This window comes from Mesocricetus auratus, unplaced genomic scaffold (genome assembly GCF_017639785.1).
Source record: "Mesocricetus auratus isolate SY011 unplaced genomic scaffold, BCM_Maur_2.0 Super-Scaffold_100019, whole genome shotgun sequence".
Taxonomy (NCBI): Eukaryota; Metazoa; Chordata; class Mammalia; order Rodentia; family Cricetidae; genus Mesocricetus; species Mesocricetus auratus.
Window position 1 is genome coordinate 17,484,824 of NW_024429200.1, and position 25,910 is coordinate 17,510,733.

The 25,910-nt window shown below is 38.7% G+C and overlaps 1 protein-coding gene across 18 annotated transcripts in view; it reads left to right on the top strand.

Moving 5' to 3' along the window:
• The window catches only part of Cadps2 (calcium dependent secretion activator 2), a 519,904-nt gene that overhangs the window by 129,256 nt on the left and 364,738 nt on the right, over positions 1 to 25,910 (top strand). For all 18 annotated transcript variants that reach the window (XM_040728765.1, XM_040728767.1, XM_040728757.1 and 15 more), the window contains exon 2: positions 2,462 to 2,575. In XM_040728765.1, coding sequence (XP_040584699.1) covers positions 2,462 to 2,575 — 114 coding nt within the window. The remainder of the gene's footprint in view (positions 1 to 2,461; positions 2,576 to 25,910) is intronic.

The window sequence follows — 25,910 nt, forward strand, 5'->3', positions numbered from 1 at the left end:
ACTTCAGCCTTGTTAGCTTCTCCTAAAATGGAGGAAGTAACCTTAGTGAAGAAATGGACTGTCTTCATGTGTCAGTCCTCAGAGCACGAGCTTTTATTTATTTTTTAGCACCTAGGCACAATAGGACACTTTATCAGCCCCAGAGCACCAGCAACAGTTTCATTTCAAGCTATCTTTTTTTGTTAGATTCGTAAATAAAATCCAGGTTTTGAATGAGCTTGTTTCCCTGATATTTGAATGGCATTTTAATAAGCTCTTTGAACAGATTTAAACTTATTTCACACCAGCTTTCTTTTTGCAGCCAAATCATACCGGTTTTGTTTAGCTTTCTAATCCTTTAATCATTTTCCCCCAGCATGGTTCTGCATGCTTCACATCCCTCTATAGACACCACAACTGGACTGAGTTCTTCAGTAGCGTCTAATCAGAATGGACTGCAGCACCCTTTGCTGTTTGTTGTGTGTTCCAACATACACTATTTCCAGAACTTCCTTGTTCTAGTTGAACATGAACACGGCATTTCTATACCTTTAGACCTATTGCTACCTTAATGGAGAAGAAAGGAGAGGAGGGGAGGGGAGGGGAGGAGAGGGAGGGAGGGAGAGAGAGAGAGAGAGAGAGAGAGAGAGAGAGAGAGAGAGAGAGAGAGAGAGAGAGAGAGAGAGAGAGAGAGAGAGAGAGAGAGAGAGAGAGAGAGAGAGAGAGAGAGAGAGAGCGATGAAGATAAGCTTCATGGCATGAATGGACACAGGGCACTGAGACAGGTGTTTTTAGGAGCCTGTACTGGATTTCAATCTCTGTTCCTGTTATCATGAAATTAATTATAATTTTTCTTTTTTGCATTTCTCATCCGTATACTTTTAATTGAAAATTTTTTCTTTGTATAGTATATTCTTATTTCGGTTTTCCCTTCTTCATCTCCTCTCAGATCCAACCCACCCATGTAACTCCAGACCCTCTCTCTCTCTCTCTCTCTCTCTCTCTCTTTTTAAAGCAAACACAGCAAACAAACTAGAATTATAAACAAACTAAAATTAGAAAACATAGAAAAAGCATAAGAAACACACAAACACATAAAATCACAATATTCAAAATTATAATATATAAGCCAAAGACCAATAAGGTTTAAAAATGCCCAAACAAGTCATTATGAGACTACCATTGAGTTCATTTTATGTTGGCCATGTACTATTGGGCATAGGGCCTGACATTTAGTATGCTTTGTATATCCAATGGGAACTAATTTTTCCTTTGAGAATGGGTGTCACCTGGAGACAGCTTCTGGGTTAGGGATGGGAGCTTGTGTCCACTTTCCCTCTCAATACTGGGACTCCATCTGGCTGAGAGTGTGCAGGCCCTATGCATGCTGCTCTGAGTTCATATGTGCATTGGTTCAGTTGTGTCTAGAAAGCCCGTTTCCTTGATGTCTTTCATCTTCCCTGGCTCTTTATAATCTTTCTGCATGAGAGGAGGATTTGATAACAATATTTCTCTCTCTCTCTCCCTCCCCCCTCCCTCCCTCCTTCCCTTCTTCCCTCCTTCCGTCCTTCCATCCCTCCTCATTGTCCAGTTGTGGGTGTCTGTATTAGTTCCTGTATCCTGTAGAAGGAAGCTTCTCTGACTGAACAAAACCTTAATCTGTGGATGTCTAATTATAATATTTTAACAAGAGATACCTGGTCTCTATTTTGCAGTGCAGCTTAAAAGACTAGTAGCTGATACTGCTTGTGGTTGACTAAAGGACATGGTTGGTGAATCCTAACCTTTGTCTAAGCTAGCCTCAGTTGTTATGACAGCTATTGAGTAACTATAGCTGGAGTTACAGTGATGATAAAGTTGGGTTATAAATTTATGTTCCCCCTCAGGCTCTCATCTCTCCCCCATTGGGGCTTGAGTTTATCTGTTGAATCACTGTTCTTCCAAATTTGTCATCTGCTCATGGCTCCATTAATTTTAATTCAAGTTTTTGAAGCATGTTTGTTTGTGGAATTTGAACGTTTAGAAGCCAGCACTCACTCCTTCCAGAAGATTCTTCGTTGTGAGTCCTTCTGTCTTCTGTGACCTTCCAGTTTGTTGCTTCTTCCCCCCAAAGGGGTCTACTTACTTCCTACCCTTTGTGTTATGTTTACTCAGCACAATTTTGTGCATCAATCTCTCAGTAAAATTTTAGAATTTTCCCTATCTCTGCAAAGGGACTGGAAGTTAATACAAGGAATTCTGATGAGGGCCAACATTCTCAGTCAAAGTCCATATCTGAATTCTGAAATGTGCAGTGAGGTAACTTGGGGAAAAATGTTCATAAGTATAAACAGTAAGATTTTTTTCACTTTTGTTTTTCTTTACTATAAAGCTAAATCTGTCTAATCTCATCTACACACAACAACTATAGCTTTTGATGATTGTTCTAGTGTAGTGTACAAATTGGCTGATTTATCTGTTTGTTTGTTTGCTTTCCTTGTAGCTTAACAAGCAACAGTTACAGTTACTGAAAGAGCGGTTCCAGGCCTTCCTCAACGGGGAGACTCAGATTGTAGCAGATGAAGCGTTTTGCAATGCAGTGCGGAGTTACTATGAGGTGAGTGGACAGAGCTCTGTTTTGGGAACAGGGATGCTTTCTAGGACCATTTAAGGACTGTCCCTGATATGGCAAGGAATCTTTGAGCTCTTGACTGTCTCCAAAGGATTGTCACTTCTATTTTGCAATGTAAAAACTAATTCCACAGCCTGGGTTTGAGAGATAAATAAAATTGAAAATTACTCCCATTGTTTGTGAAGAAAATTGGCAGTGACTGATACACCTGAGTCTAGCTATCTTCATGTTCACATTCATGAATGATCCTTTTTAATCAGGATTTCAATAGTAAATTACTATCTTATGCCAGTTTGTTCTCTAAGCTTTGTAATAATTAAGGCCACTAATTAATTTCAAGAGAATGCATTTTCTTTTCTGATTGAATGAATAGTACCACCAATTCCATCTTGCTGTTACTTCTGAGTTTAGCTTGTGAGTCAAATGGGAATTCTCTGTGTATTTCCTGTAAGTAGTTTTCATATATGATCATGAGTTTGTTTCAGTGAATTGCCAAGAGATGGTAAATTGGAGAGCTCACTTATGTCCTAAGTATCTCAGAGTCATTTGGGGAATGTGTTCCTTTCATTGTGTCTGAAGAAACATGACATGCAACACATCTTAGGCTAGTGAAAAATTGAACGCATAGAGATATAATATTCTGAACTTTCCCGAGGCAAGGAGTATTGCCATATACAAAATAAAATATTTGTGATTATAGATGATATGTTGTTTAATATTGTTTAATATACAACTGCACAAGTATATACTGAATTAAAGAAACATGTGGCAGTTATTGAAGTCTTATTTACCAAGTATGTATGATGCAGATCTGGTAGCTATAATAGATATATTGTCTAACTTGATCTTATCGCAAACTGTCTTAAGAAAATAGGGCTTATATTTTACCTTGAAAGTCAGAATCTTACACGATAAACTCCTTGAATCTTAAAAGATGAGCATACATATACATTCATGCATACAATAGCAATTAGTGGGGGAAAGTCATGAATTTGAAGGAGATCTGTTTACAAAGTTGTCAGTTTTTAAAACATAAATCAGTAAGCCTGACTGAGTTTTCATAAATGTCCCAGGGGTAATTGAAGTTGGTGGATGGATGAGTTTCTTTTTAACTATCTTTGTAACTTTTATATAAATCTAAAGTTATTCTAAAATAAATACCTTCTTTTTCTAAATCACTTCAAGATTAATTTTAAAACCTACAATGATCAAGATAGTGGGTATTAGTAAAAATACAATATATTAAGGAAACATAATAGGGTACCTGGAAATACATTACTTCGATAAAATAAATTTTGATCATAGAGCAACTGCAATACAGTGGAGAAAAGATAATCATTTAATTGAAAATATGTCATGTAACACTGTATGTTCACATGTAAAAATTTAACCTGTACTTGGAATTTATGCCTTTCACAAAGTGAAATTGAGTCATAGACATAAAAGTAACACTATATAATTCCTAGAAGATGTAGAAACAATAATTATGACTATGGTTGGGCCTTGACTTCATCCCTGAGAAAAGAAAACAATTGATGTAACTTAGAAAAGAATCTTCTCTAAAAGACATACTGCCAAATGGATGAAAAACTATACCATAGACTTTTGTGAAATACTGTGAAATACTTGCAGAAGACATGCCTAATAAAGGACTAGTATCCAACATATGTGAAAAACTCTTAAGAATTGATCAATAATGAAACAGAATAAAAAAGTCACCATACCTGATTTCAAATTATACGACAGAGTTGTAGTAATAAAACTGCATGCCATTGGCATAAAAATAGACATGTTGATCAATGGAATTTAATTAAAGACCTAGATGTAAATCCACATACCTGTGGATACCTGGTTTTTCATAAAGAAGCCAGAAATATACAATAAAAAAGAAAACATCTTCAACAAATGGTGCTGGTATAACTAGATGTCAGTTATATTGAAGAATGCAATTAGATCCATATCTATCACTCTACAAAAATCTCAAGTTCAAATCTATCAAAGACTCAACATAAAACCAGATACACTCAACCTGATAAAAGTGGGGAATAGTCTTGAACACATTGGCACAGGAGACAATTTCCTGAATAGAGCATCAATAATACAGGTACTAAGATTGACAATTAATAAATGGAACCTCATGAAACTGAAAAGCTTCTGTAAGTCAAAGGACATTATCAATAAGACAAAACAACAGCCCATAGAATGGGAGAAGATTTTTTTTACTAAGTCCTCATCTGACAGAGGGCTGATATCCAAAATATATAAAGAATTCAAGAAACTAGACATCAACAAACTAAATAATCCAATTAAAAATGTAATACAGTTCTGAATAGACATCTCAACAAAGGAATCTCAAATGGCCAATAATCACTTAAAGAAATGTTCATTGTGGCTCCAATAATACAAACGCAGAGACTGAAGATCAGAGAAGCAGAGCTACCAAGCCATGAGAGAACTCTTACCTCCACCAAAGCTGGAGAGATCCTGTCCTCAATGTGGCTGGAGACTAATTGCCTAAGACTGAATGCCCAAGACTGAACGCCAGCTCTGAAACCCTGCTCCTGTCTTATATACCTCTCTAGTGCTGGCCTCTATGGCTGTGGCTAGCTTTGCATTCTGATCTCCAGGCAAGAGTTATTAGATAATAAACAATATATCAGTTCATCCTTAGACATCAGGGAAATGCAAATCAAAATAACTTGGAGATTCCATCTTATATCTGTCAGAATGGCTAAGATCAAAAACACAGTGCCAGCTCATTCTAGTGAGGATGTGGAGCAAAGGGAACACTCCCTCACTGCTGGTGGGAGTGCAAACTTGTACAGCCACTTGGGAAATCAGTATGGTGGTTTCTCAGAAAATTTGGAATAGTTCTACCTCAAGACCTAGTTTTACCACTCCTGGGCATATATCCACAGGACACTCCATCCTATCCTAAGGATACATGCTCAACTATGTTCTTAGCAGCTTTATTCATAAGTCAGAAACTAGAGACAACCTAGATGTCTCTTGACTGAAGAGTGGATAAACACAATATGGTATGTTTATACCATAGAGTATTACTCACCTGCTAAAAAAATGACATAATGAAATTTGCAGGCAAATGGATGAAACTAGAAAAAAATCATCCCAAGTGAGGTAACCCAGACCCCAAAAGACAAATATTGTATGTATTCATAAGTAGATATTAGATGTAAAGTAATAGATAGCCATGCTATAGTCCACAGACCTAAAGAGGCTAAGTAATAAGGAGGACTTAAGGGGGGATACAGGGATATCCCTGGAAAGAGTAATAAGAATAGATCTTGAGGGAGGACTGAGGGCAGCTGGGGTTGGGAACAGGAGGGATCAGGTCATGGGGAGGAAGGAGAAAATACTGGGAGAAACACCAGGAACTTGGGGGAGCATTTCAGACATGAGGTGGAAGCCTATTCCAATGGAAACTCCATGGAATCTATGCTAGTAACCTTAGCAAAGACTCCTAGCAATAGGGGTTATGGAGCCTGAAACAGCCATCTTCTGTAACTAGACAAGGTCTCAAGTGGAGGGATTGGGACACCGAGCCAGCCACACAACCTTCAACCTATAGTTTGTCCTACCTGCAGAGTGTTTTGGGAACAGAATCTAGCAGAATTGTCATCAAAGAGACAAGATAGACTTCATCCTGCAACTGATGGGAGAAGATGCATAGTCCACAGCCAAACATAAGGTAGAGTTCAGGGAGTCCAGGGAAGCCAGAGGGGTCAGGGACAGCACAAGAACACAGCCCACAAAATCAACTGACCAGGATTCATGACAGTTCACAGAGATCAGGGAGTTTGTAAGGTTCTGACCTAGGCCCTCTGCACATATGATATGGTTATATAGCTTCATGTTTTTGTGGGATTCTTAAATGGGCACAGAGGCTATCTCTGACTCTTTTGCCTGCTTTTGGGATCCTATTGTTGCCTCATTTAGTCTTGATGTAATGGTATGTGCCTGTTCTTATTGTGGCTAGTTATGCTATAAACCATAAGAGGCCTGTCTCTTCTGATGGAGATGGAGGTGGGGTGGATCTATGGGAAAGGGGAGATGGGAGGGAAGGAGATTAGAGGGACAGGAGGGACAGAAGGTACAGGAGGGAGGAGAAGCTGGAGCAAGGAGAGAAGAATAAAAATAAAAAGAAAATAAATTTCAAAGTATGTAAATGAAGAACACAAGTGGTACACAGATGTTCATGCAGGAAAACTCATACCCGTAAAATAAAAATAAATAAATCTTAAAAAATTGTTGACCAAAATTTTGATACCATATTTAGGGATTAAAGAAGTATAAAGAATCCAAATTATTGTCAGAGAATTGCAAATTAAAGCAATAGTGAAATAGCACCATTCAAATGGCCATGATGCAGAAATGATATCACCAAAGGCTGCCATGAAGTTAGAGCCACAGGCAGTCTCTCTTTGTTATTAACTGATAGTAATGCTTGAGAATTCTGTACATACATATAATGTATATTTATCACTTCACTATCCATTCATTTCCCTCTAATTCCCATTTTATCCCCTTCAACACTTTTCCCTCCCAACTTTATGTGCTCTTCTTTTAAAAAACTCACTGAATCTACTTAATGTTGCCTGCATGTGCATGGGTATAGGGCTGTCCATCAACTGGAATATGGGTAGCCCCTTTGTCAGTAGCTAGGTGGGATTGCATGAGCCTCTCCCCCACCCATTGATTAGTTTGCTCTTGTACAGGTCTTGTGCATGTGCTCACAGTCAGCTCATGTGTGCAGCAACGTCATCATGTCTGGTAAACTGCAGACATCCACTACCTCTGGCGCTTAGCATCTTTCACCTCTTATTCTGTTGTGACTCCTGAGCTTTCGGGTCAGGAAGTGTGACCTCTGTGTCCCATTTAGAGCTAAAGATCATCTAGCCTTTTATTCTCCAAACGTTGACTAGTCCTGGATCTCTCCATACATCACCAACTGCTACAAAATGAAGCTTCTCTGATGAGAGGTGGGAATGCACTGATCATTGGGTATACAGTAAGAACTTAAGGAACAATTTGTTATGGGGTCCATTTAGCATAAACTGTTTTTAAGTAAGCACCGCATGGAGGAAGTAAAGTTTAGTGAAAATTACCCCTAAGCTGTGCTGATAAAATTAACTCTAGTGAAGCAGAGACTATGCCCATTGTATTCTGAAAATTGGATTTTCTTTCAAGCACAATAAATCAGAAGGCATGAACAAAACCAAGATTTTTGGGGTATTGAATGTGTGTTCTGCTGTTTATTTGTTAAAACTGGAGATACTTAGTTTGGCAACAGCTTGTGCTTCTGCTATATGTGGTCATCAAAGTAAAACTAAAGATCAAAACTGATGTGCGGAAGATTTTTTCTGTCATCTTCAGAAGTTCCATTTTATTGAAAGGAAAAATATGTTTTTCCATGTTGTTAGACTACACAGCAGACAGTTATGTAGCTTTTGTGTTTGTTGTGTATGTAACACTTTAATACCATTTAGCTTTCTATGCTTTCTGCTTGTGGATAGAGAGATACCATCTCTCAGCTTCTAATGTAGGATACCCTCTGTCATGCTTCCTTATCATTCTGCATGTTAAAATAAACTCTTTCCTCCACAAGTAACTTTTGGTCACAGTATTCATCACAGAAACAAAAAGTAACCAATATAGAGTATTAAACACCTTCACCACTATTTTGACCACTACTATGAGCCATTCAGTTTTCCTATTTGTGTAGGGAGGAAAACGAAAATCCTGCAACAAATTAAAAAGTAATTTCAGAGTCCTGTTAATGTGTAACTTCTAAGTAAATATTCCTACCTCTGCAGTTTAATTCTAATGTTGAGCCATTATTTTATATGCAAAGTGCAGTCAAAATCTAAAACTCAAGAGATTTCTACGTAGGTGTGTCTTTAAGAAAACCTGTTGGGGGATGTCCTTCCGTCAGCTGTGAATATATGCTTCTCTTATTGGTTGATCAATAAATGCTGATTGGCCTGTAGCCAGGCAGGAAATAGCGTCAGAGCTACCAGAGTAGGAGAGTTCTGGGAAGAGGGAAGGCAGAGAAGCAGTCGCCAGAGAGACACCATGTAGCCTTTGAAGACTGTGGCTTACCTGGAAAGTTCGTGGCAATGCATAGTTTAATAGAAATGGATTAATAATTAAGAGAGCTAGTCTGTAAGAAGCCTGAGCCATTGGCCAAGTAGTTTATAACTAATACAAGCCTCTGTATGTTTATTTTGGGACTAAACAGCTGGGGGATGGCACAGGACAGAAACTCCCTCTTCAAAAACCCTTTAAAAGAAGTAGGAAATGTTTGTTAGATAATTGTTCTGACTAGTTTTATGTACACTTAACACAAGCTAGAGTTATCTGAAAGGAGGGATCAGTTGATAAAATGCCTGTAGGGTGTTTTCTTAATGAGTGATTGATGTGGGAGAGCTCAACCCCTGTGGTGTCATGTCTGGACTGGCAGTCCTGGCTTGTATAAGGAAGCAGCCTGAGCAAGCCATGGGGAGCCAGCCAATAAGCAGCACCCCATTCATGGCCTCCACATCAGCACCTGCCTCAAGGTTTCCTGTTGTTCCTGTCCTGACTTCCTTTCATGATGAACAGTAATATGGAAATGTAGGTTAAACAAAAACTTTCCTCCTCATGTTTCTTCGGTCATGGGGTTTAATCATAGCAATAATAACTCAAAGTAGGATAATAAAGGAATATTTACTCAAAGCAAAGATTCTATAATAATAAAATGTACCTAAAATAAAATTACAAACTAATAAAAAGAGGAAAAGAAAATTGATATTCCATGTGTAATTCCAATAGCAACTAACAACTTCTTTTTACAGTTTCTTGTTTCTCTTACCTTTATATGAAATTGGAGTCATTACAAGCTTTTATTTACTATATTAAGAGCATCCTTAATTGCACATGTTTTAAATTACTGTGCAACAGTCCATCAAGTACCTATATCTAAACATTATTTCATATCCTAATTGTTAAGTATTTAGGTTTCCTGCATTTTCTACTTAAGAATTCTGAAAGGTCTCCATAGTTCTTTCTCTACAGAATATCTCCCCTTCATATGAACATGCCCATTATTCTGATCTTGTTTATGTAGCCATTTCTGGGAAAGACTGTTTGATATCAGACTTCCTGGTATTCTGGCTCTTAAAATCTTTCTGCTTCTTCTGGATAGTTCCCTGAGCCATATATTCAGGAACTGTAATGTAGATGTATTTGTTGGAGCTGGGCTTCCCAGGATCAGCTGATTTGGACATTGCGTCCAGTTGTGGTTTTCTGCAATAGTCTCTATTTGCTATAAGAGAGCTACAGGCATCTACAGACTGATGGTGGAAAGATAATTAGCTTCTCCCAAGGAAAAGCCCCCTTATTGGTTGTCCAATCCAGAGTGGTCAGCCTTGAAACCATATACACACCATGAAAAAAATGAACCCAACAAGCTGTGTGTGTATGTGTGTGTGTGTGTGTGTACGTGTGTGTGTGTGTACATACATATATGCATACATAATAATACCAAAAGAAAAAGAGGCCATCTAGTTGAGAGTCAGGGAGAGATGAGAGAGGTTAGAAGGATGGAATCTGGGAGGGTAGTTAGAGGAAGGGAAGGAAGGGGGGAAAGTGATGTAATCCTATTTCTGTTAAAAACATACTTTCAAAAGTTTGAAAGGATTGCATATATTCCTAAATTGGCCAGCTTTGATAAGTCTCAACAAGTGGAATACGTGGACAATGGTTAACAACCCTTGTTTAAGCTCAATCAATGCAGATAGCAAGTTGTCCTTGATAAAAGCAGTAGCAGTTTGTCCTATCACAATAACATATAGCAATCCTCTTCCCATTCTGGTATTGTTTAAAAACCGCCAGCTTTTGACTTTACTATTAATTAAGTTTAACTACTTCTCACCAGTTGTTCATACTTTTCTATGAAATACTTCGTCTATTTTTCCATTTGGATGTTACAGTTTTAAATACTGATTCATAGGCCTTTTATGCTCTTATACTATTAACACTGTACATCCAAAGTCAATTGTTTTTGGTTTCTTTTTGCATATTGCATCCTTGTTTGGTAAGTTTCCTAGCCTTTGATATTACTCTTACTTAGTCCAGTAAGAATGAAAGAGCTTCTCATATCTCATGTTGGTACTGTACTCCCTTTGGTTTCCTTTGGGTTCTGTTTTCCTGTTCATGAGTCACTGATGACAATTGTTCTTCTCCTATCCCCCTTTAGACCTCTCAATTCCAGCCCCCACCTCTATTGGATTGGTAGCTCTGTAGAATTCAGGTTCCACTCTGTAGCCAACTTCTGCTCTAACTCATGTCATTGTCATGTACCTGTTACCCCACCCAAGGCAGAAGAAAGATGATCTCAAAGACTCCCCCCAGTTGTCTAAGACCCTGGACAATAAGTACTGTTTTGTGCGTTTGTCCCTTTCTTTGTGTTGAATGACCTTTTATCTCTAAAATATGAAGAATAAAATAAGACTGTGGCTCAGTTCTGTACCTCCAGATTAGATGTCCAAGCCACGATGCTTGCCTCCACATATACACTCATAATTCTCAGTTCAGGTAACAAAGTACTTGACTTTAGTAGCTGGCTCTTTCTAAGGAAACAGAATATATGATCCAACTCTTCTTTAATTTAATTTAGAAACAAGCTTATTTTACATATCAATCTCTGTTCCCTCTCCCTCCCATACTCCTGTGCTCCCCCGATGAGCTCCCATCCCACCACCCACCTACTTCCCCAAGGATAATGAGGCCTTCCATGGGGGATCCTCCAAGTCTGTCACATCATTTGGAGGAGGGCCTAGGGCCTCCTCTGTGTATCTGGGCTGCAATAATATCCCTCCATAGGGAATGGGCTCCCAAGGTTCATTTGTGCACTAGGTTCCACTGTCAGAGGTCCCATAGCCTTCCCAGATACTGGCACCCACATTCAGAACACTTGGTTTGGTCTGATGCTGGTTTCTCAACTTTACATCTGGTGTCCATGTGCGCTCACTTGATCAGGTCAGCTATTTCTGTGGGTTTCTCCAATTGGTCTTGACTCTTTTGCTCCTCCCTCCTCCCTCTCTACAACTTGATTCCAGGAGTATGACTCATTGCTTAGGTGTGATTACCTGCTTCTGCTTCTATCAGCTACTGGATGAAGGCTCTGGGATGGCAACTAAGGTAGTCATCAAAGTCATTATAGGGGAAGGGCATCTAAGGCAGCCTCTCCTCTACTGTCTAGATTCTTAGTTGGGATCTTCTTTGTAGATCTCTGAGCATTTCCCTAGTGCCTGCTTTCTCTTTAAACCTATAATGGTTCCCTCTATTAAGGTATCTCTTTTCTTGCATCACTGTCACTCATATCACTGTTGACACATAAAGTAGGCGCTCTTAAAGGCTTTTTTGTTTTGCTTATGTGATTTCCTTACCTTTTTCAGACTTAATACATATCATACATTTCCTAGTTTTTCATATGCAAGCTAGAGGGGTCACTAGTGGCTGGAAGATAACATTTAAATGTTTTAATGGAAATTCTGTTATTTTATTGAAATAGAAAGATTTCTTTGCATATTCTAGAAAATGTTTGACCTGTCAAATCTTTTTGAACTTTGAAATAATGCCGTGGAAGAGGCATTCATAGAGAATTGATAATCGCTAAGTAAATCAAGATTGGCAGTCCTGGCAGGAGAGGATAAAAAAAAAAAGGTCATCACACTAATAGATGAAACCCAGTAGTCAGTAATAAGAAGTGCGGTTTCAGATTTGCACTGAGCTCTGCAAATCACTTTGTATTTGTTATTTTTGATATTAGCTACTTGAGTTCACATCATATTTTTGTATATGCTAAGAGTGACATTTGAAATTAAGCATTCTGTAAGAATGTGGAGGATGTGTTTTTATGTCTGAGATTCCTGTTTCTATTTAGAGCATCTCGGTCAATGCTACCTGTCAGTGGGCTGTGTAAAGTCACTTGCATCCTTGATGACATCTGCTCTTTTAAATATATAGACAAAGTGGTGTGCATATAAAAGAATAATATTTGACAGTAATTGAGAAAAACAATATTTTCAGTTTTCTTCAAAGCAATTTAAGAATAAACTGAGTTTATGAATATTCCATGTTCATCTAGCAGATTTGTGACAGACAACAGAGCTAAGCCTCCATCTAACTCATCTCTTTTTTTTCTGCATTCTATAACCAGGAAGTAGACTGTTTAACCTTCTGTCTAGTCTCTAGACATTTAAGTCAGATATCAGTAAAGAGCAGGGGTACATGCAGACAGCTTCAGAGCTGTGTTCCCTAATTCCCACGCTCAACACCAGCTTAAGGTGAACTCATTGGTCCATTTAAGATGCTTATTGTCATGTGATATCATATTTTTTCATGCTTTGGCAATGTGTCAAAATCAAGACCTTTCATTCATATGTATCTGTAATCCTTTCAAGAATGTTTATAACCAGTGGATTTTCAGACCATCTTAGTCATTAATTCAACTCAGTACCAGCAAAGCCATAACCCTGCCAGAATAGAAATCCCACATCATTGTTCAGAGGAGGGCACTGCTGTATATTTCTGGAGCCCATTTGGTCACAGGTTTCCCTGGATGACAATACTCCATTGTTATGGCAAATGCCTGTAACTTTGTATTTTTCCTTTAGACTTTTGTGTTGCTTTAATCTTGAAAGACACATCTTCTGCTGACATGAATCTCTTATTTAGTTTGAAAGAAATCGTGTATACCCCATTTAGCAGTCATAAGAGGCACTGGTCTCCCCTTAATATATTTTAATCTTTTCTATTCCTTATTCATAAAACTAAAGACAGAATACTCATGAGAAGGGTAAAATAAAATTTTCAACACTGTGAACAGCTAAAATTGCCATTGATTATCTGTCTCTCAGAACATTATTGATTTTATTTTAGAATGTAATTATTTTTATGTAGATTGCCATAAAAATATTGACCAAAATCCCTGGTTTAATATGGCACAACGTAAAACATATTAAAGACACAATTGCTTTACTTTAAACTTTGTTTGGGTTAAATAATATAACTGCATTTGTTAGTTACCTGCAGTTATTTGTATAGGGCTGAGGCCTCCTGACTTTTCTTTGTTCACTTTGATGTTTTCAGGGTGTGACCTTCAGTGTTAGCATCAGCCTGGTTTGGTTAGGAATCCCCACAAGGTCCCCTTGACCAATAATTCAAGGTAATGTAACCCAGTTCCACCAGTGAAAGCCTCACCAGGCTACAAAAGGTAACCATTTCAGACTCTCTATTCTCTATTACTAGGTATTCTCGCTAGGGTCACCCTCATAGATTCCAGGAAGTTTCCACTTCCCCAGTTTTCTACCACCACCCTCAAGGCTCCCCGTTTCCAGCTGTTTCTTTCCGCATTCTCTTCCTCCACCCCCACTGCCTGATCCTACGAGCTCTAGACTCCACCTGTCCCAGACCACTTGCAAAATTTATTCTGTTTCCCCTTCCCACTGAGGTCCATGCAATACTCTAGAGCCTCCTCTTAACCTCACTTCTCTGAGTGTGTGTATCATAATCTAATTATCATTTACTTAGCAGCTCATATCTACGCATAAGTGAATACATACCATGTTTGCCTCTCTGGGTCTGGCCAACCTCATTCAGGATGATATATTTTTTCTAGTAGTGTTCATTAACCTATAAATGAGTACTTATGATCTAAGCACCAGTCAAGTACTGTCTTGTGTCCTAGATGAGTAATGAAAGGGACTAGTCTAATGGAACAGACTGATGTGCAAGCAATTGCTCCTTAAAATTGTCATGGCCCACTTTTCCAGCTTGGACCGTGTACTGACTGTGCCCATTTCTCCTTGTAAATTTTTCATTGTGTGTTGCAGAACCCTGGTTAAAAATGTGTAAGTTTTAAAGATTTATCTACTTACTTTATTTGTGTGTATGTGTGAGTTCCCTTGTGTGTTTTCCACATGCATATGAGTACTGAGGAAGCCAAATTAAGGTCTCAGAGCCCCTGGATCTGGAGCTACATGCGATTGTCAGACACCTGTTATTTGTCCTGGAAACTGAACGTGGATACTCTAGAAGAGCAACACGTACCCTAAACTGCAGAGTCATATATCTAGCCCTAATATATGAATTTTTATGAAGCTGTGAAGATTAACTTAAATTAAGCTCCAAACTATGTTTCATATAACTATATGTTCAACTCTATGAAAGTGCTAATCTTTGGCAATTTTGATATACTAAATTGTCTGATTCATAACAGTAAACTCAATAGAGCTTGAAGCAGCTACATTGAATTCTACCTTATATCTCAGGCAAGTAGTTTGGCATGTGGTGGTAATCTTGTTAGTTTTCAGTCAGTGTCTGTTTGCCTTGCAGATGGTGAGATGATATGATAAATAAATAAATAAATAATAAAAAAATAAAAAATTTATTTTTACATATGTAGATCCTTAAAGCCACTGGGTATGTACCTCCAAGAAGTTATTGTTCATACTTTTATAGTGTTTGAATACTGGCTGTTACTATACATTTAAGAATGTACATTCATATTATGATGTATTTTAGTATGTGTTTAATTTTGCATCCATTCATATCACTAGCTTAACACCTTCTGCCCTGGCAACACTGTCAGATGTACATACATAGTAGAAGATTATCTGGAGAGAGTATTAAAATCCTCTTTTAAACTTAGAAAATCCTAAGGCAGATAACTCAATAGCCACGCAATAATCTCAGCAATATCTAAAGAATTAAATACGTTTCAAAGTGACAGGAAAAAAAACTACAAAAGAAGGAAATCTACTTGGCATTTGATATGTCCTGTGGGACAGCTGAGAGATATTGGGAAGTCCTATATTTTCACTAGAGTATACTTTGTCTTTTTATTTTCCAAGTGACTCATCACTTTGATTGATACCTTTTCTGTCATATTCAAACTCTGTTTACTTCGTCTTGGCCAATATTTGAGTGTCTATTTACCAGCAATTGAAAACAATATACTGCGCCAAAATTACAGAGCACACACAAGAGTGTTTAATTCAATAATAATATGTAGTAAACAAATATTTAATAATTCCAGTTTTCTGTTCAGGAACACCCCTGATTTGATCCCTGTTTTTTACTTTTTAATTATAGCAGATATTTATAGAGGGGTAATTTTTCTTTCTCCAGTGCCTATCATTATGTGCAAGATTTTGATGAAGTAGTCAGTGATTTTTCTATTTTTTGAGCGTTTTCTTTCTCACTCTAGAATGCATATTATTCTTTATAGACATCTGAATTTTCTGCATAACTGTTGCTTTTCCGGTTTTAAATTTGTCTAGATTTAATAGAAGGATTTAACTCCCATCCTAGGTAGAGGATAGTTGTCTTACCACATTGTATGCACATCTAATGATGTTGCATGTACACAAAAAGTAGAGCTGCTCATAGAGGGATGTAGAAGACCCTTCAAGGAAAAGACATTACATATACTTAACCTCTATTCATGTATGTTGAAAAGACAGCAGGTCCCTGAGCCCAGTGCAGTATGGCTGTAGTTGGTTTTGTGTATACTTGGTGATATATAACATAAATTGGCCTCATTGCATGGTTTAATGTATTCACACGTGGCAGCTCCTGGTATGTACATGACCTTCTAACACCTTTTAGCAGAAGGATAAAAGGAGAAATCAGATGTTTTGAGCAAGATCGTAACACAGAGAATGGGAATGTTCAGATTCCCTTTTCCCATTCATGTCACTAACATCAGACCAACTGGTTCTTTTGCCGCAGTCCCTTCCCATCCTCACCATTTCTCCTTCTGTTTCTATTTCTCCTCCCTCTTTCCTCTTCCTTCATCCTCATCTTTCCCCATCTTATTTCTCTATCTCCTTCCCTTTCCCCTCCTCACTGTCCAACCCCTACCTACTTCCTCTTCCACCTCCCTCCTCTTCCTGTTTCCTCTTGCCAGCATTAAAGTCTTCCTTATCCTTGTCCTTCCCCATTTGTCTCTCTCCTCTCCTCTCCCCTTAATTCTTCCCACATTTCTCCTTGTTTCAGATTCATCTACATCATCCAGGAATCCTCTACAATAACTGGTGATTGCGTATACCTCATTTCACACCTGAAAACCTTGTTTTGCCCTGACTCTTAAGTAAATACTGAAAGATGGTTAAGACTTTAGTGGGAAGGAATTGACATTTTGACTTTCTGTTAGTTTTGTCTTCTACATTGTATCTAATTGTAAGGCATAGCATTACAGCCCTTGAAAGTTATTTCATTGAAACATAAACTGACAAATGATTGGTATCATTGAAATTCATCAATAGTTACTTCTGTTTTCATCCATATGAAAAACTTAGTAATTTATAAGAAAAGACGTTTCTTTAAGAAACAATTCTGGATGTTCAAGGGTATGACATCAGTATCACCTGAAGGAAAGTCTGTGGAATGGATGTCATCATGGTGGGAGAAAGAGATCATATCACAATAAACAGGAAAAATGGAAGATTCCAGCCTTGCTCTTTTAGTACAGCCTATTCTTGAGAAGTAATTCGGGAGGCTCCATAAGAGTGACCATAACTCTTAAAGGTTAGTGGTCTCTACAAGCTAATAACCTCCTACTAGGCTCCTCCTTTTAAAGGTCTGCCAGAGCTTCCCACAAATGAATCTTTGGGAGTTAACTTGAGACATGTCCAAAACCCAAAACACAGCATCTGAGTAAGACAAGAAAGGATAAGTCCATCCTGAGTGATGATTTTGACAGATTCTCCATGAATGAAAACAGGTTCATTCTCTGTATTGACTTTTATCTTAAGCTGGTGGTCTGGTCTTGATCCTACTGATTTCTGAGAGACAACCCAGACCTGCTCAGTGCTCAAGGATTCAGCTTCTCTATGCCCTAATGGTTGATTATTTATATATTTTATTGAAATACTTGAACTGTAGAGGCCTCAGCTTGACCCTTTTCATCAGCTCCCTACTAGTGTTTTTATATTGTTATTTCACTAAGTATTTTTATGAATGATTTGCTGTTTGGCAATGAGAAAAAGTTATTTTCTAAACACGCAAATGCAACCTACTTTGCAATATTTTTCCCATTTAGAAGGTCACAATACTCTTAAGATCTACCTACTCTGTGAGCTGTGGCTGGTGGTGAAAGCCTGTGGGCATCTGGTCCCGATGATCCAGGTCTATTTATCTCCCCTGTCATCCCCATCTTCTTTTCTCATTCTAGTCTGTCTCCCTCCCATTTTTCTTCCCTACCTATTTTCCTCCCCCTCACTTCCTTTTCCTATAATTTTATCTATGTCAAAGTAACACATAAAATGGAGAATAATGAAAACAGAAGGCTTTAAGTGGTAAAGTTATAATGGTTAAATTGTATAATAACAGTGGCAGTCAGAACAGTTCTACCTTAGTTCACTCTAAATGTGTGGACTTTCAGAATAAATGGTTGGAGCTGGAGAGAGTGCTCGGCAGGTATGATCATTTGCTGCTCTTACAGAGGACAGGAGTTTGGTTCTCAGCACCTTACAGCGTGACACAACCACTTGCACCCTCAGCTGCACGGAACCCAATGTCCTTTTCTGGCCTCTTCAAGCACCCCATTCATGTACACACAGACACACACAGACACACACACAGAAAGAGAGAGAGAGAGAGAGAGAGAGAGAGAGAGAGAGAGAGAGAGAGAGAGAGAGAGAGAGGCCTAAAAATACAACTAAGTGTATAGAGCACACATTCTTAAGATAAAGTAACACATGTGGGCAGGGTGCATACCTCAGTGGCAGAGTACATGCCAAGAATGAAGAGTCCCTAAGTTTAGTTCTTAGCACTGGAGAAAACAAATAACAAGAGCTGTGTATAGAGCATGTGGGTTATTGTGCTGCTAGGATAATCTGCTACTGTATTTTCTGTCCAGTAACTTTTCTACATGAAGGAAATGGTTTGGCCTGTTGCGAGGTACATTGTTAATTTTAAGACCCATTAGCTTAAAAGTAAGAAGGATAGATTTTAGTTGCTGAATTTTTGTAAGATATTTTTCAGTACTGGAGAATCCTGTGCTCTCCCCATGGTGAAGAGACTTCAGTTTAACTTTTACTTTGGTCTGTGGAGTTGATGGTTACCTTTCCAATTCCAATATGACATCAAAGAGCAATCCAAGCAATGTCACATGTAAGTCATTTGTAGTTAGTACTCATTTAGATTAAATGATACTGCTTTTTTTAATGGCAGTGTGTCTTACCCTCCCTGTGAAAGTTTTGCATGGTTTTATTTTTTTATTCCATTTGTTTTATACCTTAAGAATTATTTATAGTCTGTTTATGTGTTTCTACCCTCAATTTACACATTTTTGAAGCTGCCAGACAACTCAGGCTTTGCTACTAAACGTCTGTCACCTTCCCTTGCTAGGTATGACCAAACAGAGGAGGAAGTCGCTTCCTAATTGGGTTTCAACAAGCCTATTTGAAAAATTGATTCACAATGATAAAAAGTGATAGATACTGTCAGATACACTGCAAATGAGTTGTAGGATTGGACATACCCTGAGTTTGAAAGTATGAAGGTACACATGACATGCATTAACAAGTCTCCTTCATGCTACGCAAAAGTCTTTGTTTTGTCATTTTTGTCTGTTATAAAGCCCCATTGAGGTGACAGATTTTTGTGGGATGTTACAAAACAGAAAAAAAATACAAACGCTGTAGAGATTTTCTTGTGTTCTAATAGAGTTCTGATAGTAATATGTATATTTTCAGTGTTTCTAATAACAGTAATAAGTATATTCTCAGTGGATGCTAAACTCTGCTTTATTTCCTTTGGATATTTTTTCTTATAGATAATCTATTTCCCTTTCTGATCCTTCTCTTTTTCAATGTTGCTCCCAATGAGCACTGCTTTGGTCCTGCCTCTCGCCTTGAGCTGTGGTCCCTGCCTCTCGCCTTGAGTCCTTCCTCCGGTGGGTTACCTGGGGAGTTCAGTTAGTTAGAAAACCCAGGTGTGTCTTATTTTTTCTCAGTACTTTCTGCTTGCTGGAGAACACTTTATGGAGATCAACCTATAGTCTTGGCAACAGCCTGGGTTGTTTGGGGATTCTCATGGGAACCCTTTGTACAACTACTCAATTAGATGTAACCCGATCCTGGTAGTGGAAGCTTCATTTGGTGACAGGGGATGGCAACTGTCTGCAGTATTACTTGCAATTTCATTTATATTGCTTTCACATGTATGTATTAGGAAGTTTCTATTGTATTAGATTTCCTTAGTACCCCTCAAATGACCTTAATTTTGGCTGTCTCTCCCCATATTCCCTCCCTCGTCCCCCTCTTCCCAGCACCTGTCCTCTTGATCCTCATGTTCTTGTCTCCCCTGTAAATTTCATTATTTTTAACAGATGAGTAATACTATGCTATATTTTCTTTTTTGAGACTTCTTTTTTAAATTTCCTTCCCTCTTCTCCTCCCATTTTCTTAATCCGTTCATTTGGTGAGGGACATCTAGGTTGTTTCCAATTTGTGGCTATTATGAATACCAATGAACATGGTTGGGCAAATGTTTCTGTAGAAGGATGGTATAGCTAGATCTTGAGGTACATTGATTCCCCTCTTCTTGAGGAACTACCACACTGATTTTCATAGTGGTTGTACAAATTTGTATTCCTACCGGCAAGGAGCTCAGTATGGATCTATTTGGATTCTTTAACATGTAGCCATTTAGTTTGACCAGCACCATTTGCTAAAGATGCTGTCTTGTGTTTGTGACAATGCCATGCTGTTTCTATATCTGTAGCCCTACAGTAAAATTTGAAATTGGGGATGGTGACACATTCAGCATTTCTTTTATTATTCAGGACTGTTTTAGCCATCCTGTTTTGTTTTGTGTGTGTGTGTGTGTGTGTTTCCATATGAAGCTGAAGATTGTCTGAACTGTCACTTGTGATATTGATCTAATGATTCTCCCAGGTATAAGATAAAATCTCAGAGACAATGTGATTTGCATTTCCCTGATGGGTAAAGGTGTTGAACTATTGTTTCTCAGCCATGTGAGATTTCTCTGTTGAGAATTCTCTGTTTATGTTTGTACCCCATTTTAAAATTGGGTTGTTGGGTTTGTTGATGTCTTGTGTCTTGAGTTCATTATGTATTTTGGATATTAGCCCTCTATCTGATGTGTAATTGGTAGAAATCTTTTCCAATTCTGTAGGCTGCTACTTTGTGCAAATGATGGTGCCCTTTGCCTTATGGAAGTTGTTTGGTTTCATGAGATTGTAGAGTATTTTCTTAATTAGCAATTGACAGAGGAGTGCCCAGATGAGTGTGAGTGATGCCACTTCTGGGCTACCAGTTCTGGATTTTATAAGAAAGCAGGCTGTGCAGGCCATAACAGAACATACCTAAACATAATAAAAGCTATGTACAGCAAACCAACAGTCAACATCAAACTGAATGGAGAGAAACTCAAGGCAATTCCTCTAAAATCAAGAACAAGAAAAGGCTGTCCCCTCTCCCCATACCTCTTCAATATTGTACTGGAAGTTCTAGCTAGAGAAATAAGACAACAAAAGGAGATCAAAGGAAAGGAAGAGGTCAAACATTCACTATTTGCAGATGATATGATAGTTTGCATAAATGTCCCAAAAAAACTCTACCAGGGAACTCTTACAACTGATAAAACACCTTCAGCAGAGTGGCAGAATACAAGATCAACTCAAGAAAATCAGCATCCCTACTATATTCAGATGATAAAAGGGCTGAGAAAGAAATCAGAGAAACATCACCCTTTACAATTGCCACAAACAATATAAACTACCTTGGGGTAATGCTAATCAAACAAGTGAAATACCTGTATGGCAAGAGCCTTGAGTCTTTAAAGAAAGAAATTAAAGACGACACCAAAAATGGAAAGATCCCCCATGCTCTTGAATAGGTAGGATCAATGTAGTAAAAATGGCAATCCTGCCAAAAGAAATCTACAGACTCAATGCAATCCCCATCAAAATCCCAGCACAATTCATCACAGACCTTGAAAGAACAATTCTCAACTTTATATGGAAACACAAAAGACCCAGGATAATCAAGATGACCCTGTTCAATAAAGCAACATCTGGAGGCATCACCTTACCTGACTTCAAGCTCTATTATAGAGCTATAGTCCTGAAAATCCTTGATATTGGCACAAAAATAGACAGGTAGACCAATGGAATCTAATTGAACACCCTGATATTAACCCACACACCTAGGAACACCTGATTTTCGACAAAGAAGCTAAAATTATACCATGGAAAAAAGATAGTGTCTTCAACATATGGTGCTATTATACAATGGGAAAAAGATAGCATCTTTAACAAATGGTGCTGTCATAACTGGATGTTGGCATGTAGAAGACTACAGATAGATCCGTGTCTTATCGCCATGCATGGATCAAAGACCTCAACATAAATCCAGCCGCACTGAACTTCTTAGAACAAATTGGTTCCTGAACATAACACCAGTAGCACAGACAGTGAGATTGACAATTAATAAATGGGACCTCCTGAAACTGAGAACCTTCTGTAAGGAAACATCACAGTCAACAAGACAAAAAGGCAGCCCACAGAATGGGAAAAAAATATTCACTAACCCTACATCTGACAGAGGGCTGATCTCCAAACTTTACAAAGAACTCAAGAAGCAAGTCTCCAAAACACCAAAGGATCCAATTAAAAAGTGGGCTACAGAACTAAATAGTGAATTCTCAATAGAGGAGTCTAAAGTGGCTGAGAGACACTTAAGAAAATGCTCAACATCCTTAGCCATTAGAGAAATGCAAATCAAAACAACTCTGAGATATCATCTTACTCCTATCAGAATGGCTAAAATTAAAAACACCAATGACAGCTTATGTTGGAGAGGATGTGGAGAAAGGGGAACACTCCTCCATTGCTGATGGGAGTACAAACTTGTACAGCCACTTTGGAAATCAGTATGGAGATTCCTCAGAAAAATGGGAATCAGTCTACCACAAGATCCAGCAATTCCACTCTTAGGCATATACCCAAAAATGCACATTCATACAACAAGAACATCTGTTCAACCATGTTTATAGCAGCATTATTTGTAATAGCCAGATCCTGGAAGCAACATAGATGCCCCACAACTGAAGACTGGATAGAGAAAAATGTGGTACATTTACACATTTTAGTACTACTCAGCTGAAAAAAACAATGGAATCTTGAAATTTGCAGGCAAATGGATGGCATTAGAAGAAACCATCCTGAGTGAGGTAACCCAGTCACAAAAAGACAAACATGATGTGTACTCACTCACATATGTATTTTAGACATGGATTAGGGGAGTGTCAGCCTACAATCCCAGTACCAGTGAGTCTGGGAAACAGGGAGGTTCCCAAGAGATATGCATTATACCCCAGAGAAGTGGAAAGAGGCAAGATCTTCTGAGCAGAGTGGGAACATGGTAGGAGGGGAGAGGGAACTGGGTAAAAAGAGAGGGGGAGAAGAGGAGAGGAGAAGAAGACATGGGGGAGCAGAAAGGGTAAGTTAATGGAAGAATAGAGGCGAGTGGGATGAGAGGTACCATAATAAAGAGAGTCATTATAGGTTTGAGGATAGATCAGACACTAGTGAGATTTCCAGAGATCTGGAAGGATGACACCAACTGGCAAACTAAGCAATAGTGGAGACACTACCTTAATAGCCACCCCCCACCCTGATGATGAGATTGATGACTACCTTATATGTCATCCTAGAACCTTCATCCAGTGACTGATGGAAGCAGAGGCAGATACCCATAGTTAAACACTGAACTGAACTCCTGGAACCCAGTGACATAGAGGGAGGAATGATGAGCAAAAGGGTCAAGACCATGCTGGTGAAACCCACAAAGATAGCTGACCTGAACAAGGGGGAGCTCTTGGACCCCAGACTGATGGCTGAGAGACCAGCAGGAGACTGATCCAGACCCCCTGCACATGGTGTCAGTGAGGAGGCTGGGGCCCTAGGTAGTAGATTAGTGTTTACCATGGCGTATGAATGAACTTTGGTTGCCCATTCCACCTTGAGGGATGCTCTCTCAGCCAGGACATATGGAGAAGGGCCTAGGTCCTGCCCTGGATGAAATGACAGACTCTGGAGATTCTCCCGTGGAGGGCTTCACCCTCCCTGGGGAATGGTGTAGGGATTGGGTGGGAGGCTGGGGGCTGGCAGAGGGGCAGGGGAGGACGGGTGGGAGAGGAAGCTGGGATTGACACATAAAGCAAGTTTTTCTAATTTAAATAAAACTTATAATGGAAAAAGAAGACAAAAAATAGAGCAAGCCAGTAAGCAGCACTCCTCCATGGCTTTTGCATCAGCCCCCTTCTTTCAGGTTCCTGCCCATTTTGTGTTCCTACTTTGATGTCCTTAAATGGTCACTCAGTATTTGCAAACCAAATAAACACTTTTCTTCCCAAGTTTCATAACTAGCTTAATTCAGTAACCCGAATTAAGATAACTGCTTTCCTGGTAGGGACTGGGGCAGTGATTGGCTCTGGAGTGTAGACACACCCCCCCATATATGTGGTTGTCTGCAGCTTGGATGTGTGTCAACAAGAGCATTACAGGTAAAGGTCATACGTCTACTCCTTTTAACAGTCTTGGAGCTAATTTGTTGGAGATGAACAAGCAGTAGCATAGTAGGTACCTTAATAAGATCAATAATATTCTATAGCAACATTTGTGAATGGCTGTACTGAGTGAGTATATAAGCTATAAATGTGTTTGTTTTGCTTAAGGTATCTCTTTTATACACACGCACACACACACACACACACCTTTAAATAAAAATATTTCTTTTTATGTGTGAGTGGGGTGGTGATGTGTGTGTGTGTGTGTGTGTGTGTGTGTGTGTGTGTGTGTGTGTGTGTGTGTGTGTGTGTGTGCCTGCCAGAAGCATCCAGAAGAGGACATCTGATCTCCTGGAGCTAGAATTTTAGGTACTGGTAAGCAATATGATGAGGCTGCTAGGAACTGAACTCCAGCCCTCTGCTTTTTATTGTTATTTGTTGCTCATGTGTTCTATTATGACATATACTCACCACATAGAAAGATTAAGTTATTTTAATTTGTATATCTTTCATCCATACACTGACTGTGTATGCTGAGAACATATGACATATACTCTTTCAGCAATTTCAAAATATGAAGTTTAGTCCCTCCTCTCAATGAGTTTACTAGAAACTTAACAGAGAAATATTTTAGAGTCCATAGCAAACCATGTATAAAAGGACTGTGGTCCTTGGGAATGGATCTTCGAGAACAAAATGTTTCTACTGAGGCCATAGTGGTGATTTGAAATTTAACCATACCTAAGTAAAAGCATGCAAGTTTTTTCTCATTATTATTAGTATTTTAATTTGGGGTTTTATATCAATGTATACTGATGGGAGGTGTCCTTTTGTATATATGTTTCTCTTATTGGTTGATGAATAAAACATTGTTTGGTCAATAGAGACAGGTGAGGCTAGGGAATGAGGAGAATTCTGGAAAAGGTAGACAGAGAGACTGCTGTGCAGAGACACCATGTAGCTGAAGAAGGAGTAACAGGTCTGGACCCTTCTCTGGTAAGATAAGACCACGTGGAAATACTTAGATTGATAGAGAGCTAGCCAGTAAAAAGCCCTAGCCGTTTGACCAACAGTTCTATAATTAATATAGTGCCCATGTGTTTATTTGGGGCTGACCTGGCAATGGGACCTGCTGAGACAAGAAACCCCAGCAGCAGTATGCAGTTCATTTTATAGCTGTACAGTTTGTAAGGGATTTTTATTTTCTCATGTTTTTATTTGCTTGTGTGGCTTTGCCTTAGGATTATATGTGAGGATTTGAGCCACATGCCAGGTAGAAGCTTAACTGTGAAAGATAATAAGTTAAACAGCTTTGTTTTATCTTCATTGTATTTTGCTTCGCGTTGCTTCAATTGAACTTGATTTCATTTGTATCAGGATCTAACCCAGGACTAAAGAAGTATTTTAGCACATAGGATCCCTCTCCTCCAGTACAAGTGAGTTGGGCATTGTTTTGAAGGGAGAACTATATACTCCAGACCTTTTTCAAAGGAATCAGACTCTAGCTGGTTTTTTTAAGTAAAGTTTTTGCTGTAATTTGTTCTTTTAAACTGTAAGGCTCCGAAGTCCTATTAGCATAGATTTCTTATAGGTCTTTAGTCTCCATCCTCAAGGATACAGGGACCTTTGGCCCAAACAACTCATGCTGACAGAGTCATCCAAAGACTAGAAAGATGATAAAATGCCTGTAAGCAGTATAGGTTTCACATGAGAT